At 43.4% G+C, this 19,348-nt stretch overlaps 1 protein-coding gene across 3 annotated transcripts in view; it reads left to right on the top strand.

The window, feature by feature from the left end:
* The first annotated feature begins 403 nt into the window (after positions 1–403).
* The window catches only part of SCARB1 (scavenger receptor class B member 1), a 140,515-nt gene continuing 121,570 nt past the window's right edge, over positions 404–19,348 (top strand). For all 3 annotated transcript variants that reach the window (XM_089653710.1, XM_089653708.1, XM_089653709.1), the window contains exon 1: positions 404–702. In XM_089653710.1, the coding sequence (XP_089509836.1) occupies positions 583–702 (120 nt within the window). In that variant the 5' untranslated portion in view covers positions 404–582. The remainder of the gene's footprint in view (positions 703–19,348) is intronic.

The following is a 19,348-nucleotide window of genomic DNA, read 5'->3' as shown; positions in this document are numbered from 1 at the left end:
AATAGCAGTCTATGGCCGCGTCCAAGTTTTGGCCGGGAGCCGTGGGCTCATGAACCGGCAGAACATTGTAGGGCTTACATATGGTGTCGCGCTGGACTTATTACAGCAGAGCAGGATCTCATTCAGACATATAGTGCTTTATTTAACCCTATAACGGTTACACATCACATAACGGAAATGCTCTTTATTTTTAGAAACAACCGTCCTGTTATGTGAAGAGAAGTATACCGCCGGCCGTTCTATTCAGAAATGCGGTGAACACAATGGAGGGTGTATTCATTGCAGCTCCGTGAGTGTATGCTATGAACGCTATGTACCCGCTCCATGCATGTCTTCTGTTTACCAGCCGGGCCGGCCCCCTCCCTCTCCTGTGCCTCCCCCTGGGCGGGGCTAACCCTGTCCCTGTGGAAGCTGGGGAGTGAGTGAGTGAGTGGGGTGAGTTTGGGTAAGCGGACTTAGGGCGGGCCCTTACCTGCCCCTCCGAATAAAACCGGCACACAGGATGTCTCCCGGGCTGGAGGAGAGTACTGAGCAGAACCGGGCACTGTGCAGGGTCTCTGATCCAACCCGTCCACACACACCATGACTAGTCCTTCCAATAAGACGTCCATCATCCTCGGGGTGGTCGGCCTGCTGCTAGTGGTCTTCGGGGCCATACTGGTCTTCCTAGTGCCTGTCATCATGAAGCAACAAGTGGAAAAGGTTGGTGTGTATGAGAGTGACAGAGCTGGAAGTTCCCATGAGTGGATGGACAGGGAGATTCACAGTGACTGGGGGCAGATGTGCTTGGCAGCCAATCAGCTTCTAGCTTCAACTTGTTCAGGTAAGTTTTAAAGTGAAGGCTAGAAATTGATTGGTTGTCGCACACACAAAGCTGCTTCTCCAGGCTTAGTAATCCTCTTATGATGGGTGAGCTCCTTGTGTGTGATCAGAGGTGGTGGTGTGTGTGATCTGCTGTCACTTGCTGGCTGTGGATGGGGAGATGCTGGAGGAGTGTGTGTGTGTTTTCAGAGTAAACACCACTAGAACTGACAGGACCCCAGAGTCCTCCTACAGCCAGGGGACACGTCCTCACTCTCCACAGAAGTGGTGTCCTCCCTGACACATGTCATTCATCCACATGAGGCATGGCTTATTCACTGTTCATTCTACTTGCTCCTTACATTTCTGGAGTGATCGCTATACACCGATTTAACTGTTTATCCTTGTGTGTGTATATATGTGAAGAATGGTCTGTGTACAGAGAACTCAGTATTCTTGTATGTACAATGTGTGATCTATGTGTACAGAGAACTCAGTATTCTTGTATGTACAATGTGTGATCTGTATGTACAGAGAACTCCATATTAATTCTTGTATGTACAATGTGTGCTCTATGTGTACAGAGAACTCAGTATTCTTGTATGTACAATGTGTGATCTGTATGTACAGAGAACTCCATATTAATTCTTCTATGTACAATGTGTGATCTAGGTGTACAGAGAACTTAATATTCTTGTATGTACAGAGAGTGCTATTTTAATCCTTGTATGTGTAGCGTGTGAACTGTAAGTACAGAATGCTATTTTAATCCTTGTATGTACAGAGACTGAGCTGTATGTATAAAGAGTGCTATATTAATACTTGTATGTATAGAAAGTGCTATATTAGAGCTGATAAACTTACATGCGGTGCAGATTGAAGCTCAGGTTTCACAGCTAATTGATACAGTAGCTGTTCACAGGTTTACATCAGGTTCAGGACAGTATTAGCTCAGATTTTATCCAGTCCACACATGTGGTTTAGGAATGGTTCCCATAGAAGACAGTAGTTTGTAATCTGAACCAAACCGCACTGTTCAGAAATCGAACATTACATTTTTAATTTTTTTTTCTTATAACCGCACTAAATCTGCACAGGACATGTGAACAGGCACCATAGGAAACAATAGTATTTCACATGTAATGCTGATTGGATGCAGTTTAAACCGTATTCAATCCGCATATATGTTAACGGCACTTAATCCTTGTATGTATAGAGTGATCTGTATGTACAGAGAGAGCTGTATTATTCCTTGTATGTATAGAGTGATCTGTATGTACAGAGAGAGCTATATTATTCCTTGTATGTATAGAGTGATCTGTATGTACAGAGAGAGCTGTATTATTCCTTGTATGTATAGAGTGATCTGTATGTACAGAGAGAGCTGTATTATTCCTTGTATGTATAGAGTGATCTGTATGTACAGAGAGAGCTGTATTATTCCTTGTATGTATAGAGTGATCTGTATGTACAGAGAGAGCTGTATTATTCCTTGTATGTATAGAGTGATCTGTATGTACAGAGAGAGCTGTATTATTCCTTGTATGTATAGAGTGATCCGTATGTACAGAGAGAGCTGTATTATTCCTTGTATGTATAGAGTGATCCGTATGTACAGAGAGAGCTGTATTATTCCTTGTATGTATAGAGTGATCCATATGTACAGAGAGAGCTGTATTATTCCTTGTATGTATACAGAGTGATCCGTATGTACAGAGAGAGCTGTATTATTCCTTGTATGTATAGAGTGATCCGTATGTACAGAGAGTGCTATATTATTCCTTGTATGTATACAGAGTGATCCGTATGTACAGAGAGTGCTATATTAATCCTCGTATGTACAGAGCGATCCATATTTAAAGAAAGTGATATATTAACCCTTGTATGCATAGAGCGTGATCCTTATGTACGGAGAGTGCTATATTAATCCTTGTATGTATAGAGCATGAGCTGTATGTACAGAGAGTGCTATATTAATCCATGTATGTAAAGAGTTATATTAATCATTGTATGTATATAGAGCATGATCTGTATTAACGGAGAGTGCTATATTAATCCTTGCATGTATAGAGCATGATCTGTATGTACAGAGAGTGCTATATTAATCCTTGTATGTATAGAGAGGGATCTGTATGTACAGAGAGCTATAATAATCCTTGTATGTATAGAGCATCATCTATATGTACAGGGAGAGAGCTATAATAATCCTTGTATGTATAGAGCATGATCTGTATGTACAGGGAGAGAGCTATAATAATCCTTATATGTATAGAGCATGATCTGTATGTACAGGGAGAGCTATATTATCTTTTAATCTAAAGAGTGATCTGTATATACTGTACAGGTGAACTGTGTTCTTGTATGCGGTCTGTCTGTACAGAGAGAGCTCTAATAATCCTTGTATGTATACATCTGTATGTACAGAGCGCACAATTTTAATCCTTGTATGTACAGCTGTGGCCAAAAGTTTTTTTTGTTTTACATTAAGTTTATGCAAAGAGTCAATATTTGCAGTGTTGACCCTTCTTTTTCAAGACCGTTGCAATTTGCTCTGGCATGCTATTAATTAACTTTTGGGCCACGTCCATAATCAATGCTTGGAGTTTCAGAATTTGTGCTTTTTTTTTTTTTTTTTTTTGTTCACCCGCCTCTTGAGGATTGGCCAAATTCTCAATGGGATTAAGGTCTGGGAAGTTTCCCGGTCATACACCCAAAATTGTGATATTTTGTTCCCCAAGCCACTTGGTTATCACTTTGCCTTGTGGAAAGGTGCTCCATCATGCTGGAAAAGACATTGTTCATCACCGAACTGTTCTTGGATGATTGGGAGAAGTTGCTCTTGGAGGGTGTTTTTGTACTATTCTTTATTAATGGCTGTGTATGGCAGAATTGTGAGTGAGCCCACTCCCTCAGCTGAGAAGTAACCTCACACATGAATGTTCTCAGGATGCTTTCCTGTTAGCACGACATAGGACTGATGGTAGCGCTCACCTTTTCTTCTCTGGACAAGGTTTTTTCCGGATGCCCCAAACAATCGGAAAGGAGATTCATCAGAGAAAATGACTTTACCCCAGTCCTCAACAGTCCAATCCCTGTACCTTTTGCAGAATATCAGTCTGTAGTCTGTCCCTGATGTTGTTTCTGGAGAGAAGTGGCTTCTTTGCTGCCCTTCTTGACACCAGGCCATCCTCCAAAAGTCTTCACCTCACTGTGTGCACAGATGCACTCACACCTGCCTGCTGCCATTGCTGAGCAAGCTCTGCACTGGTGGTGCTCCAATCCTGCACCTGAATCAACTTTAGGAGATGGTCCTGACGCTTGCTGGACTTTCTTGGGCACCCTGAAGCCGCCTTCACAACAATTGAATCTCTCTCCTTGAAGTTCTTGATCTGATAAATGGTTGATTTAGGTGTAGTTTTAGTAGCGGGAATATCCTTGTCTGTGAATCCCTTTTTGTGCAAAGCAATGATGACTGCACGTGTTTCCTTACAGGTAACTATGGTTAACCGAGCAAGAACAATGTTTTCAAGCACCACCCTCCTTTTTAAAGCTTCCAGTCTTTTATTCTAACTCAGTCAGCATGACAGTGTGATCTACAGTTTGTCCTCATCAACACTGACACCTATGTTAACAAGAGAATCACTGACATGTCAGCTGGTCCTCTTGTGGCAGGGCTGAAATGCAGTAGAAATGGTGTGTGTTTTTTTTTTTTGTTTGTTTTTTTTTTTTTTTTTTTTGGACCAAGTTCATTTTCATGGCAAAGCTGGACTTTGAAATTAATTGCAATTCTTCTGATCACTCATCATAACATTCTGGAGTATGTGCAAATTGCCACCATAAAAACTGAGGCAGCAGACTTTGTGAAAATTTAATATTTATGTCATTCTCAAAACTTTTAGCCAGGGCTGTACAGAAAGAGCTATGTTGTCTTTGGCTGTAAAGAGAGTGAGCTGTATGTACAGGTAAACGTGTGTGTGTGTGATCCTTGTATGTACAGAGGGTAATGTCTATGATAAAAGTGACCTCTATTATCTTAGTATGCAGCGTTATATAATCCTTGTATGTACAGGGCGAACTATAATAATATGGAATCCTTGTATGGACAGGGCGAACTATAATAATATGGAATCCTTGTATGGACAGGGCGAACTATAATAATATGGAATCCTTGTATGGACAGGGCGAACTATAATAATATGGAATCCTTGTATGGACAGGGCGAACTATAATAATATGGAATCCTTGTATGGACAGGGCGAACTATAATAATATGGAATCCTTGTATGTACAGGGCGAACTATAATATCCTTATGTCCCGTGGCTGATCTGTATGTACAGAGAGCTATATTATTTTATGTACAGAGTGCTCTGTATGTAAAGTGATTGATCTATATAGACCGGATGAACATCTATGTAATCATTGTGTAACCGGTCTATAGAATGCTGTCAGCATAGTGTGCTCATACTTTGAACTTTAAGTAATTGGATAACCTTGTACATTGTTCAGCCTTTCAAAGTCCATCCTGGTTTACATGATCTGCTCATTCATGTCCTACAGAGGATCAGACTTTTATAGCTAGTCGCTGTTACACATGTCTCTTTTATCCAAAGGAAGTGATTGGACAGATTACACTCCACCAAGAAATGTATAGGCTCATTCTGAACTGTGCAGTTTTATAGAGTAGGGGCATATAAGAGATTTTTACACCCAGGAAACGCAAGTATTTTTGTACAGATGTGGCCAGCAGCCTGTACAAATTGAGAATAGGCTAACAAATGCCGTGGCCGTGCGGACATCCAATTGGTTAAAGCCGCTGTTGCTGATTTGTACAGGCTGCTGTCCTCATCTGTATGCAAACATCTGTGGTGCACAAATTCTCCTTTTCAGCTGTGTGAATTTGGACATTATCACAAAAAAATCATACAATAAAACTGTGTGTCCCTAAGGTGTGCAGTACACACAGGCCCCAAAGTGGGTGGGGGGCCTACTGTAGCATGCATCGAAGATTGAGTTTGGGAAGCACTCATTTCTGTTATGCCATCCTTGCAGCTTGAAGGAGATCTAGCACAGCAACCGTCCTCTGCAGTGCTGACAGTACACTGAATGAGCATGCATGTAATACGTGCATACACCTGATTGGCCTTCACATCCAAACTAGTGCAAATGGATCCACAGGCCAGGTTTTTTTTCTTACCAGTCCTCACAAATGATTTCAAATAATAAGCTATTTATAAAACCTAGTAATGTACATTCTAAACGCCTGAGGGTGAGGGACACAGGTGTTTATATTTTCCATCGTGGCCATGTTCCAGCTATGTGGATTTCTCTAAATCTCATGCATTGGGGTTAGCCTATTTTTGAGCAGAGAATACCTACAATGGCATGTCTTGCTAGATCATTTGAAGTCTGCAAAAAGTCTTTAGCTGGTTTTTATGGAGGTGATTTCCAAATTGCTATATTATCTCCCCCTAACCCTAGACCAGTCATTATCAAAGTTCTGTGGCTATTGGACCACCTTAAACTAGGCTGAGGGACCAGTCTGACAGCTCCTCATGTGTGGAGCCAGCTGTGGGACATCAGGCAGTCACAGCTGGCTTCCACATCCAAGGTGGCAACCTTGGGAATCCAAAGCCTGGTGAAGGAATAACTCTGAAGACTGCATGGCCTGCTAAGTACCCATTTGTAAAAGTCAGCAGTGTACTTATAGCTTCTGATGTAATTTTATGCAGGTATGACGTTTCTCTTTAAGCTAGCCGTACAGTGAGTGAAATCCCTCTCTTCTTAATGAGCTCAGCATCTAATCATCTGGAAGTTTCTACTGTGCACAGAATGCTGTTCTCCTTCATATTTCCATGTTCAAAGTTTAAAAGCCCAACTCTGGAAATTCTGAAAGGGTCCACTATTTGTTCTAGTGGAAAGTAAAAGCAATTTTACTTGCCCAATCCTCTGCTTCCTTGGCAGACAGTGATCCCCCATGCTTTGGTGGTCATTTGTCCCTCAGTGTTATGTCCAGTGCAGGGCTATGGACCCTGCATCTGTCTTTGTCAGGACTTTAGACTTCTGGAGCATGGAGGAGACGACCCTGTATGGCTTGGTTTAGCAATATAGAGGGGAAGATGGGGGGGGGGGGGGTAAGTAAATCTTCTTCTTTTCTATGCCCCTCTAGACCTAAACCAGTGCCCATAGGGAGAATTTAAAGTGGCACTAAAGCTTCCCCCCAAAAAAAACCTGTCGTCATACTTGCCTTCTCTGTGCAGTGGTTTTGTCCCTGAGCCGCTGCTATGTGCCTCCATAAAACAAGAGTTGTGGCTTTGCCCCAACCCTGCTCTCTCCTTATTGGCTCACTGGCTGTGATTGCCAACAGTGGGAGCCAATGGGCTTCCACTGCTGTCTCCTCCAATGAGGAGGAAGAGTCCCCAGACAGCAAAGACCATTCAACGTCGCCGGATCAGAGGGGGCTCAGGAAAGGGCTGGGGGATTACTGCACACAGGTTTTTTTTTTTTTTTTTTTTTTTTTTTTTCCTTGCAGTGAGGAAGTGGGGGAAAAAAGTGTGCTGCTGGATGGGGGGGCATAAATGCGAAAGTTTCTTTACCTGCATGGGCAATGCACCATTTTGCTTTTAAAGGTGGTATTGTGTGCTTTATATTGTCCTGTGCACGCAGCTGAGTTCCCTATCTATTCTATGGCACAGCAGTACAGAACTTCTACAACAGGGGTGTCCAAACTTTTTTCAAAGAGGGCCAGATTGGATGAAGTGAACATGGTGGAGGGCCGAACATTTTTCCAAACATTCTTTGAACCATTACAATTAAATGCAAATAAATTATTTTATGCCGAGTTACCGTATTTTTCGCCGTATAAGACGCACCTGACCATAAGACGCACCTGGGTTTTAGAGGCAGAAAACAGGAAAAAAAAAATTCTGAACTAATGGACTGCAGACACAGTACAGGAGATGACCAGAGACTGCGGACAGCACAGGGATGACCAGAGACTGCGGACAGCACAGGGATGACCAGAGACTGCGGACAGCACAGGGATGACCAGAGACTGCGGACAGCACAGGGATGACCAGAGACTGCGGACAGCACAGGGATGACCAGAGACTGCGGACAGCACAGGGATGACCAGAGACTGCGGACAGCACAGGGATGACCAGAGACTGCGGACAGCACAGGGATGACCAGAGACTGCGGACAGCACAGATGACTGCTGACCTTTGGGGAGGTGGGGAGCGGGTACCTGAATTTGACAGGTACCCGCTCTTACTTCCGCAGTTGTTCTTTGATCTTACCTGTTCCTCGATCCAGCCGCGCGCTGTCTTCCCGGCTTCTGTAATGGCGCTCGGCATGACAGCCGGGTGCCCAGTGCGCATGAGCGAGAAGCACTTGCGCTTTGTGATTGGTCCGGCGGCTTCTGGGATCTGTCATGTGTCCCAGGTACCGCCTTACCATTCACAAAAAGCACCGCTTCTTGCGCATGCGCACTTGGCACCCGGCTGTCATGCCCAGCGCCCACACTACAGAAGCCGGGAAGACCGCGCGCCGCTGGATAGAGGAACAGGTAAGGTCCCGCTGCAGAGCTGAGCGGCCGGCCCGGTATTCTGACACGGCCGCGGTGGAAATACCGGACCGGCTGCTCCATATTCGCTCCATAAGACACACTGACATGGAGGGCCGTAAATGGCCCGCGGGCCGGACTTTGGACATGCCTGTTCTACAATGAATGAAGTGCGTTCCGGACAAGGAATTTCTGTCATTCCTTGAAGGGAAATGTAGCCATACACGCAGATCTCACTGAAAATGGTGTCAGTGTTATCTCCACACTGCTAAGACTTTTATCCATGATATGGTCATTGTTCTGTCAGTGCAGGTGCTGAGTCTGGCTGGTTTTTCTTCTGCCAGAAAAAAGGAATAATTAACTTCTGACGTGAAAAATCTGTGTGCAGGCAAGTGCTTTTTTATCTGCTTGATTGCTCTCAGGATTTGGCTATTATGAAAGGGTCTTCTGGCTGGTCCAATGTCATGGGTCCTTCACTTTCACCTTCAGCACAGGTTGTAACCGCGTAAACCCAGAGATGGACGCGGTTCAACCATTTTAGCTTCAACCTCCATCTTGGCAGAGGGATTAACCATCCTGACAAATATATTTCTCCCTCATTCTTCCCCCCCCCCCCCTCCCTCCTTAGAGAGGCCCAGGGACAGTTGGCCAGTATGTGTGTGAGTTGGGAATGTCATAGGAGCTATAAAGTTCCCCCCAAGAGAGCCGGGCCCTCCTGGCCAAAGAACCTGCAAATTGTAACACCTCGTAAGAGATGAGGCAAGCTTTCCCAGCAGTTGAAAGAGATTGCAACATAATAAACCTAACTCAGCGTAGGTGACAGAATCGGATAAATACTTTTCAAAATCCATTTTTCCCCTATTACTCATGTCTTGAAATATGAGAGACTTGCATAAAAACTGGACCTATCGTCAGATTGGCCACGAAAAGACAAACAATTTGATGGGTCACTTGCCTTGTCTCGAATACACAGGAAAGCAGAAAAGTAGATCTCGTGAACCATTCAGTATAAATGTACATATTTCATCTCTAATCAATCCTCAGACGTGTCTGCATAATAAGTTGAAGACTTCTCCCATTTTAACATGAATACCACCTGGGGAGACCCCTGCTCTTTTGCTCTGAAACTTGGATCTGCTAACCCAGGACTTTGGCAAGTACCTTAACCCTTTCAGCTCTCTCTGATATCTCTTTGCTGTGCTGTTAGTGTGTGTGTGTGTGTGTGTGTGTGTGTGTGTGTGTGTATATGTGTGTATATATATATATATATATATATATATATATATATATATACACACACTTCTTTTCTGTTAATATTTTTATTGCACCCGTTTGACCTTTTAGAATAAATCTTTCCTTCTGAAAGTGTTGAACTGTTTCTATAGCGCTTTATTGCAATTTACAAATTCCTGCCTCTAAAGAGAACGCTACTGTATTTGTTTAACCATAACCGTGTTATGCAGATGATTACCTCAACCATTATAGTGTTATTGCTGAGATTGCGGCGTTTCCCCATTTTCTGTACAAAAAGGAGGTGGTGGCAGTGTGAAGGGTTAATTGCGTAATTAACCTGACCCAGTAACAATTGCTCAGGCTGCCGGTACATAGATTGTGGTCCAATTAGCTGGAAAATCGTTGTGCAGGGTGAAGCTGGGTGTGGCATTGTTGCGCACGTGACATCGCGGTTTTAGATCGGCTAGGCCAGTGGTCTGCAACCTTTAAGACATAAAGAGCCACTTGGACCCGTTTCCGAGAGGGAAAAAAAGACTGGGAGCCGCAAAACCATTGCAACATTTAAAACAAATCTGACACTGCATATATTGCGAAAAGCGCTCTGGTCATGAAGGGGGTTTAAGGGCCCAGTAAGCAAAGGGTTAACCAGGGCCACAGTGTATCGTCATAATCACAATCATAGCCTTAGGTCAGTGGTGGGCAACCTTTTTTTTCAACTGAGCCAAATCTCGCCAAAACCACGATTGAAATTTATTTTGAGAGAAACATTTTTAAAACTGAAAATACATCCCCCATATAGTAATTCATCCCCCCATATAGTAATTCATCCCCCCATATAGTAATTCATCCCCCCCATAGTAATTCATCCCCCCTGTGTCAATTTACTTACCTTTGCTCCGCGCGTTCCTCTAGCTGTGTTCCCGCGCCGTTCTGGTCATCAGGGCGGACTGTGAGAGGAGAGGACTTCGTCACGCTGCCCCGCCTACATCCTGACAGCCAATGTTTGGAGGAGGGAGGGGAGCGGGCGCCCGGCACATAGAAGAGCTGCATTAAAAGAGCCGCGGCTTGCCGACCCTATTGCCTGTCACCTGGTGGGCAGTGTGCTCCGGAGCCGCAGGAAAGGTGAAAAAGAGCCGCATGCGGCTCCGGAGCCGCGGGTTGCCGACACCCGGGCTAGGCCTTCTGTCACGAGTTTGGTGAGAAGGGCTGGGGTCTGACACCACGATCGTGACACAGGTGTGATATGAATGCCCTTCAGTAGTGTAGCTGTAAGGTGTTACCACCTCCTCTGCCATCAATATGCATTATGGCAGTTTGGGCTCAAAAGTATGTTGCATTATACTGGTCACCATTCAAATGAGGGATATCTTGTGTTTGAAAGGTGTGGTTGGTCAATGGCTCCCTTTTTTTTTTTAATTAAAGGAAAAAGAAACCCTGTCCCCCTTCTTTTTTTTTTTTTTTTTTTTTTTTTTTTATCCATTTGAGTGAAGCACAAATGGGCAAATCAGTATTTTGCAGGTTCATGCTGGGAGAGCTAACAGAAGATCCTTTGTAAAATTATGCACCTAAAATACTCGCATTTGGACTTGTACAGCATTTAGACCTATTCTTCAAATGGCCTCATTGATTCCTATAGTGCTGTGTTTAGAAAATCTACCAATCTGTATGCATCTAAATTTCCATAGTGATGCATATATATTGGCCGCTGAAAATTGAGTTCTCAGTATTTTGATGATTGGGGGAGGGAATGCGTCAAAATTGTGTCCCATTGATGTCAATGCAAAAATGCCCTCTCGTGACTTCAATGCCAAATTGTGTCCCATAGACTTCAATGCCAAAACCCCAGCCACATTAATTTTAAATTAAAAAAAAAAATAAACAATCCTTTTGGTCAGCCAAGTGCATCCTGAATTTTCATTTTGGTGCACCAATAATCTTAGATGCCATGTGAATGAGCCCTTAGGCTGTATGTAGCTGCCCCAAGGGAGCTTCTACGTGATCCTTACAATATTAGGTAAACTTTTTTTTTTTTTTTCCCTTTGCTGTGTAAATGTAGTCATCTGGAAAATGCAATGTAATGTGACTTTTAGGTTTTTACTGGCACTAGACGTTCATGAATATTTCTGCCATGCATTCTGGCTGTAGATGGGTGATATAGGAGCTGCTCTGCATGGAAGCAGGAATTCAGGAAAACATGCCCTGCCCTATTACACCCAGTCCATGCTCTGTAAATCTATTCAGAAACAGGGGTGAATTAATAGACCTTGAGCAGTCTCACAGAAGCTGTTGTACACGGTGGTCCTAGACTTTTTCCCACTGATCTGCAGGGGCTGACCAGTGGAAAAAACAATTTCAAACGTGTCCCTTCTATAATTTATCCAGAACATAGATGGGGTTATACCATTTATGCCATCCTTTCTAGAAGAAAATGTACTGATCTCCTGTATGGGGGGGGGGAAAAATAGTGTTATGCTTGCAAGTGCCAACTCCAAACTTCTACTTCAGCCAAAGGCTGCTCCTAGTACAGCTATTGCCTTATGTGAAGTTCTGAGAAATGTGTGTACATGGATTGCTAAAAACAAAAAGTGGATAGAAGTCGCACTCATTACAGGGGAATGTCTTACAGCCGCACTTTCAGTCAGTGAACATGCAAGATGTGACATCTGAGAGGAGGCACTTTTTCATGTGATCTGTAGTAAATTAATTGCATCCCACATCCTGTGTGGAGAAGGAGTTGAGTCGTATGCTGCTAGTGAAATGGCCTTCTAATATAAAGTAGACGTGTAATATATAGAATAGCGACGGGCACAGATGTCTTCTAAGCATTCTATATCTGCTAAAATGCAAATCCCTTTAAAGCTGGTTATGCTCATTATGATCTATTAAATTTGGATCCAGACTGGTTGCTGTACTACATAGTTGTTGGTTAATTGCTTCCTGCCTGCAATGTACTATGGCAGCTACAGGCAAAGCGACGTACCTGTAGTGGTGCTTTTATACCTGTCGATCTAAAACCGCGATGTCACGTGTACCTGTACGTCGCTCTGGCAGTACTAACAGTGCTGTGCAGTGCATCTATCCCGCCCCCCCCCCTTCCCGTTGGTCAAGGGAGAGAAGAGAGAACACGGCACCGAATAAAAGCACCACTACATTTTACACATACACGTTAAATTAGCACATTTAACCCTTTGATCGCCCAGTCACCCACCCAGTGCCATTATTCTAGTGTCAGTATATAGAATTTTTCAGTGATCACCGCATTCCTGCCACTAGCAACATCAGATAATGTTAGGGTTAGTTAGCGCCCCACCCAGCCAGGGTCAGTTAGTGTTAGATTGCCTGCACACTATCGCACTCACGCTATAGGTTGCTGATCACCCCCATTACTAGTATAGTGTTTGTACGGATCAAGATATTGATCACATACAGCACTATACTAGTGCCTCCTTTCCAAAAGCGCAGATTTAGCAGGAGCGGCCCCGTTCGCTACCAGCACTAGCGTTTAGCCCCTCTGCTGTTTTTCATAGAACATTTGTACCAATTGATTGTGGGCCAAGGCAATTTATGCACACAATACATGGCCACCCACCCAAATTCAGCTCTTTCCAGACAATTCACATGGAAACCTATCTTGGTTTCTGAATTTAAAGCTCTTTTGGGCCTAACCCTCAACATGGGCATTACAGAAAAGAATGAATTGTGGTCATATTAATCCACAGAGCCAATTCATCATCTGCCCATGTTCTCTGCTGTTACATATATCCCCACCATGGACCAGCAATGTACTGGTACACTTTGAGTGGGATGATGCCTTAGGGGAATCCGAGAATGCAGCCAGCAGTTCCACTGGCTGACCATAGAGCTGCTCGGAGACTAGAATGGCTCCAATCATCTCTATAGTCTAAGACCGGAAGCTATGAGCATTTCATCACTTCAGTTTCGCAGGATATAAACCGCTCCATTTGTAAATTGGGAAAGCATCTGATCACACCGATCTAGAGTCTGATAGACCACAGATTTCTCAAAAAAGAATATGACCATGCCCATTTAAATTATAGGGGATATTTGTATTCCCTGTGATGGCATTAAGCCTGGGTTCACATATGTACAGTGGGGCAAAAAAGTATTTAGTCAGCCACCAATTGTGCAAGTTTCCCACTTAAAAAGCTGAGAGAGGCCTGTAATTGGCATCATAGGTAGACCTCAACTATGAGAGACACAATGAGAAAAAAAATCCAGACAATCACATTGGCTGATTTGGAAAGAATGTATTTGCAAATTATGGTGAAAATAAGTATTTGGTCACCTACAAACAAGCAAGATTTCTGGCTCTCACAGACATGTACCTTCTTCAAGAGGCTCCTCTGTCCTGCACTCATTACCTGTATCAGTGGCACCTGTTTGAGGTTGTGGACAGGTGTCTTTTTATACTGATAACAAGTTCAAACAGTCACACTCCAAACTCCACTATTGTGAAGACCAAAGAGCTGTCGAAGGACACCAGAAACAAAATTGTAGACCTGCACCAGGCTGGGAAGACTGAATCTGCAATAGGCAAGCAGCTTGGTGTGAACAACTCAACTGTGGGAGCAATAATTAGAAAATGGAAGACATACAAGACAAATGATGATCTCCCTCGATCTGGGGCTCCATGCAAGATCTCACCCCGTGGGGTCAAAATGATAAAAAGAACGGTGAGCAAAAATCCCAGGACCACAAGGGGGGACCTAGTGAATGACCTGCAGAGAGCTGGGACCAACGTAACAAAGGCTACCATCAGTAACACTACGCCGCCAGGGACTCAGATCCTGCAGTGCCAGACGTGTCCCCCTGCTTAAGCCAACAAACAAAAGATCCCTGTGCTCAAATCCCAACAGCTAGTGCATGCATTTATCCATCAGGTGCTAAAGGGGTGTAACCACATATTAACCCTAGAAATACTGAGGACCCTCTGCACACTGGTATATACCCTTTCAAGCAGACTATGCAATAAATAGGGATATTTTGTTCACACATATTGCAATACATGCTTCAGCTGGCCAACTGCGTCAAAGTAATCCCTCTATGGTCCTACTCTGCTCTGCCTACGCAAATGCTACTGTGGACACAATGCTAGCATAGGGGAAAAGACACAATGGGGAGAGCTACAAGGTTCTTACAGTACATGTCCGGGCCCCTCTGAAGTTTGCTAGAGAGCACTTGGATGATCCAGAAGAGGATTGGGAGAATGTCATATGGTCAGATGAAACCAAAATAGAACTATTTTTTGGTAGAAACACAACTCGTCGTGTTTGGAGGAGAGAGAATGCTGAGTTGCATCCAAAGAACACCATACCTACTGTGAAGCATGGGGGGGGTGGCAACATCATGCTTTGGGGCTGTTTCTCCGCAAAGGGACCAGGACGACTGATCCATGTACAGGACAGAATGAATGGGGCCATGTATCGTGAGATTTTGAGTGCAAACCTCCTTCCATCAGCAAGGGCATTGAAGATGAAACGTGGCTGGGACTTCCAACATGACAATGATCCCAAACATACTGCCCGGGCAACGAAGGAGTGGCTTCGTAAGAAGCATTTCAAGGTCCTGGAGTGGCCTAGCCAGTCTCCAGATCTCAACCCCATAGAAAACATTTGGAGGGAGTTGAAAGTCTGTGTTGCCCAGCGAAAGCCCCAAAACATCACTGCTCTAGAGGAGATCTGCATGGAGGAATGGGCCAGCATACCGGCAACCGTGTGTGCCAACCTTGTGAAGACTTACAGGAAACGTTTGACCTCTGTCATTGCCAACAAAGGATATATAACAAAGTATTGAGATGAACTTTTGATATTGACCAAATACTTATTTTCCACCATAATTTGCAAATAAATTCTTTCCAAATCAGCCAATGTGATTGTCTGGATTTTTTTTTTTTCTCATTTTGTCTCTCGTAGTTGAGGTCTACCTATGATGCCAATTACAGGCCTCTCATCTTTTTAAGCAGGAGAACGTGCACAATTGGTGACTGACTAAATACTTTTTTGCCCCACTGTATGGTGCAGTATATTGCATGTGATTTGCACAGGAACCGTACTGCATTCTGGGGAATCTGGACAACCTGTTTAGAGAATGGTTGGTTCATCAGTTAAGTCAAAATGTGTTCCTCATGATTCATACTCTGGAAGGTCTGGGCTAGGTTCTCAATGTGAAAGAATCCACATTGGAACTGGTGCAGAGTTATTAACCTAATCTTGGACACTGAAGGTGGACATTTTTGTTTTCTCCAATTGGGGTTGGAACTGAATATTGGCCTTAAGTATCATTAAAGGCCAGGTTATGGCCCCTGGGGTGTTTGGTATTTTAATTCATTGTTTGTCCTTCCTGAAGGCTCCAGAAAAGGCCAGGCAGCTACTAAATTGACCACTTCACAATTTTTGTCAGCTTATTGCCCAAGCCCATGGCTTGAAGAGGAAGGTTTTCAAGCATGGGCACACACTACCACAAGTGTGGGAGCTTCCTGCGCTATCCAAAGGCTTCAATGGCTCAGGTTTGCAAGGCTACAACCTGGTTGTCAATGCACACCTTTTTACAAAGTTTTGCCAGGTAGACATAAAGGCTGCTGAAGATGCTGCTTTTGGCCACAGTGCTTTGAGGGCAATGCAGTAGTTCTTGGACTTGATGATGGTGTGGTCTCACTCATGAGCTTTGCTTTGGAACATCCCAGGTAGTCATGGGTTTATAACCTGTCCTGTAATATATGAAAGAAAATGGGATCTTTGTACTTGCCTGGAAAATCCATTTCTTTGAGTAAATCATGGGATACAGATGCCCCTCCCCTCCTCACTGTACTGTGTGTGTTTATCTGTCAATGAATACAAGGCTTCCACTGATTTGGGTTGAGGTGGAAATCATGTCATCTACATGCTTCTCCACTTCAGCCACTTAGATGAAGCCTTGAGTTTATTGAATAAATACAAGTCGCCTGTACTGCTGCTGAACACTGCGTCGCTTACAGTATATAGCTAATGCTACTACAGTCCATTTTGTGTACACAGTGCTGCACTGTTTAGTAATGGAAGTGATTCGTTTTTTAGGCCATCTTGGCCCAAACAATCTTTTTAAAGTAACTTGAAACCTGGAATTCTTTTTTTTTTTTTTTTTTTTTTTTTTTTTTTAAGCTGTAGCACCTCGAATTGCCAACATATTTATTGGGCTGTGGTGGGGTGTGACTGAAACTAGACACATTTCATGGTTTAGCAAAGCTAGTGTTGTGAAAGGACATTGGGCTTTGTGCTGCTAAACTTTATACACCGCTCTTTGCCACACTTAACCTTCCCCATAACTGTTGTGTGGGTGTTTTTTTTTTTTTTTTTTTTTTCCCCATAATCCCTCCCTCCATCCCGCCAGTATGTTGTGTTGAGCAGACTGTTATCTGTAGGTGCGCCAAATTTTAGAGAATTCTAAATATGTATGATTACATTACATGGTGGTTATAATCTAGGCTGCTAAATGCATGTGCATGATATTGGACAACTAGCATTTTCAAGAGATTTGCAAAATGCAGTGCCCCTATTTCTCTTTATACAGGTCTTGGGTATGCATTTTGATGTTCATAAAGTGTGTGTGTGTGTGTGTGTGTGTGTCTATCTCAAGCATAACACTGTTCTTCATCAAGCTACAGTTTGATGCCCCATATTGGTGGAATGGGAGCCCACCATTAACGAGATTTTCTAACAGGCAGGACTGCAATATAACAGGAGCCCTCCTCTCCAATTACACACTTTTTTTTTTTTTTTTTTTTACCTGTACTTTAACCACTTCCTGTCTGGCCATGTATATAAACGGCCAGATGGGAGCAGTGCGGAACACCAATCGTTGTATGGGACCTCCTGTGCGAGGTCCCAATCATGTGATTACTGATTGGCCAATCAGTGATCACATGAAGAGTAGTAAGAAAGATGTCACTTCTGACATTGATCATTCACAGATTTCACACATAATAAGCAAAGAAATCACATGGTGCAAGGCTATTCACAACAGCCTTGTACCATGTGACAAGTTGTGACCAATCGCAGCTCACAGTATTTTTCAATGGCTGCAAGACTGCAGCCAGAGAGGAGAAATGATTGCTTTTACACCCATAAAGACTGTAAAAGCAATCCGTGTTAAAAAAAAAAAAAAATAGCTGTACTGCTAGGGCAGGGGTGGGCAACTGTGGCCCTCCAGCTGTTGTACAACTTCAAGTCCCATGAGGCATTGCAAAACTGACAGTTACAAGCATGACTCCCAAAGGCAGAGGCATGATGGGACTTGTAGTTCACCAACAGCTGGAGGGCCACAGTTGCCCACCCCTGCGCTAGGGTGATGGTATGTAAAAAAAAAAAGTGAAACTTTTTGAAAAATGTATTTTTGGTTATAAAATTTTTATATTTTATATAATTTTTTTTTTTTTCTAAAATAACTGAATACATTTTGGCCAAGATTTATGAAGAAATAGATATATGCAAAACACTTCCCCCCCCCCCCCCCCCCCAAAGCTTAATTGAACAAGCTGAAGTCGTAGGTTAAATAAACCTGTTGCCCTACCCTATAAGTTCAGGTGCTAAGGGTCATTTTAGGATTCATTGGCTGACTGCTGCATGACTTGGTTGACCTTCATTTAACATGATTTGGGTAGGTTTTTCATCTCCACAAACTTTGTATGGGTGTACAAAATCTGCATAACCTGAATTAAAAAGCCCTTGGACACAGTACCAAAAAATAAAAAAAATTTTGTTTTTATTAAATTCCTCTAAACACTGTTCAAGGCTGTGGCAACAGCAATCTTTATTAGCTGACTTATAATAGGATTCCATCCGAACTATGCTTGAATGTTGGTTAACACTAAAACGCAATGTGGGAAACCAGCACTCTGCATGTGTTTCCTATATTGCATTCAAAGCTTACGGCGTCTGCGATCTACGGCGGGTGTCGGTGTAAAGCTAACGACGCCCTAAACACAGATGGCGAATGGCGTACCATGCGATCTGGTTGCAGTGCAGCTTTTTTTTTTTTTTTTTTACTGCAATCTCAACTTTTAGTGAGATTTTGGCCCATTCAAATGAATGCATGCTGTGTGATCTGGCTATAGACTCACCCCTTCCTCTCCTGATAACTCTCCTGGCTAAGATGTTTATACTTTTTTATTTATTTATTTTCAGTCCAGCTTCTGTGTTGGTGCACTGCAGGGGAGATGAGGGAGTGCTGGTAACGGTTGGGACATGGGTGAAGTCACCGCTCAATGACACAAAGGGGATAATGTGACCGGAGCAGATGATTGAGATCTATATATCTGCCAGAAGTGAGTACACCCCTTACATTTTTGTAAATATTTTATCTTTTCATGTGACAACACTGAAGAAATGACCCTTTGCTACACTGTAAAGTAGTGCGTGTATAACAGTGTAAATTTGCTGTCCCCTCAAAATAAGTAGACACCCAGCCATTGGTGTCTAAACCGTTGGCAACAAAGGAGTACCCCCCCCTAAGTGAAAATGTCCACATTGGGCCCAAAGTGTCAATATGTTGTGTGACCACCATTATTTTCCAGCTCTGCCTTAACCCTCTTTGGCATGGAGTTCACCAGAGCTGCACGGGTTGCCACTGGAGTCCTTTCACTCCTCCATGACGATATCACAGAGCTGGTGGATGTTAGAGACCTTGACTCCTCCACCTTCCATTTGAGGATGCCCCACAGATGCTCAATAGGGTTTAAGTCTGGAGACCTGCTTGGC

This window comes from Staurois parvus, unplaced genomic scaffold (assembly GCF_062004578.1).
Source record: "Staurois parvus isolate SC_StPar_1 unplaced genomic scaffold, SC_StPar_1.0 ptg000719l, whole genome shotgun sequence".
Classification (NCBI taxonomy): domain Eukaryota; kingdom Metazoa; phylum Chordata; class Amphibia; order Anura; family Ranidae; genus Staurois; species Staurois parvus.
The sequence above is the reverse complement of the archived record's forward strand: the minus strand, read 5'-3'. Positions and strand labels throughout refer to the sequence as shown.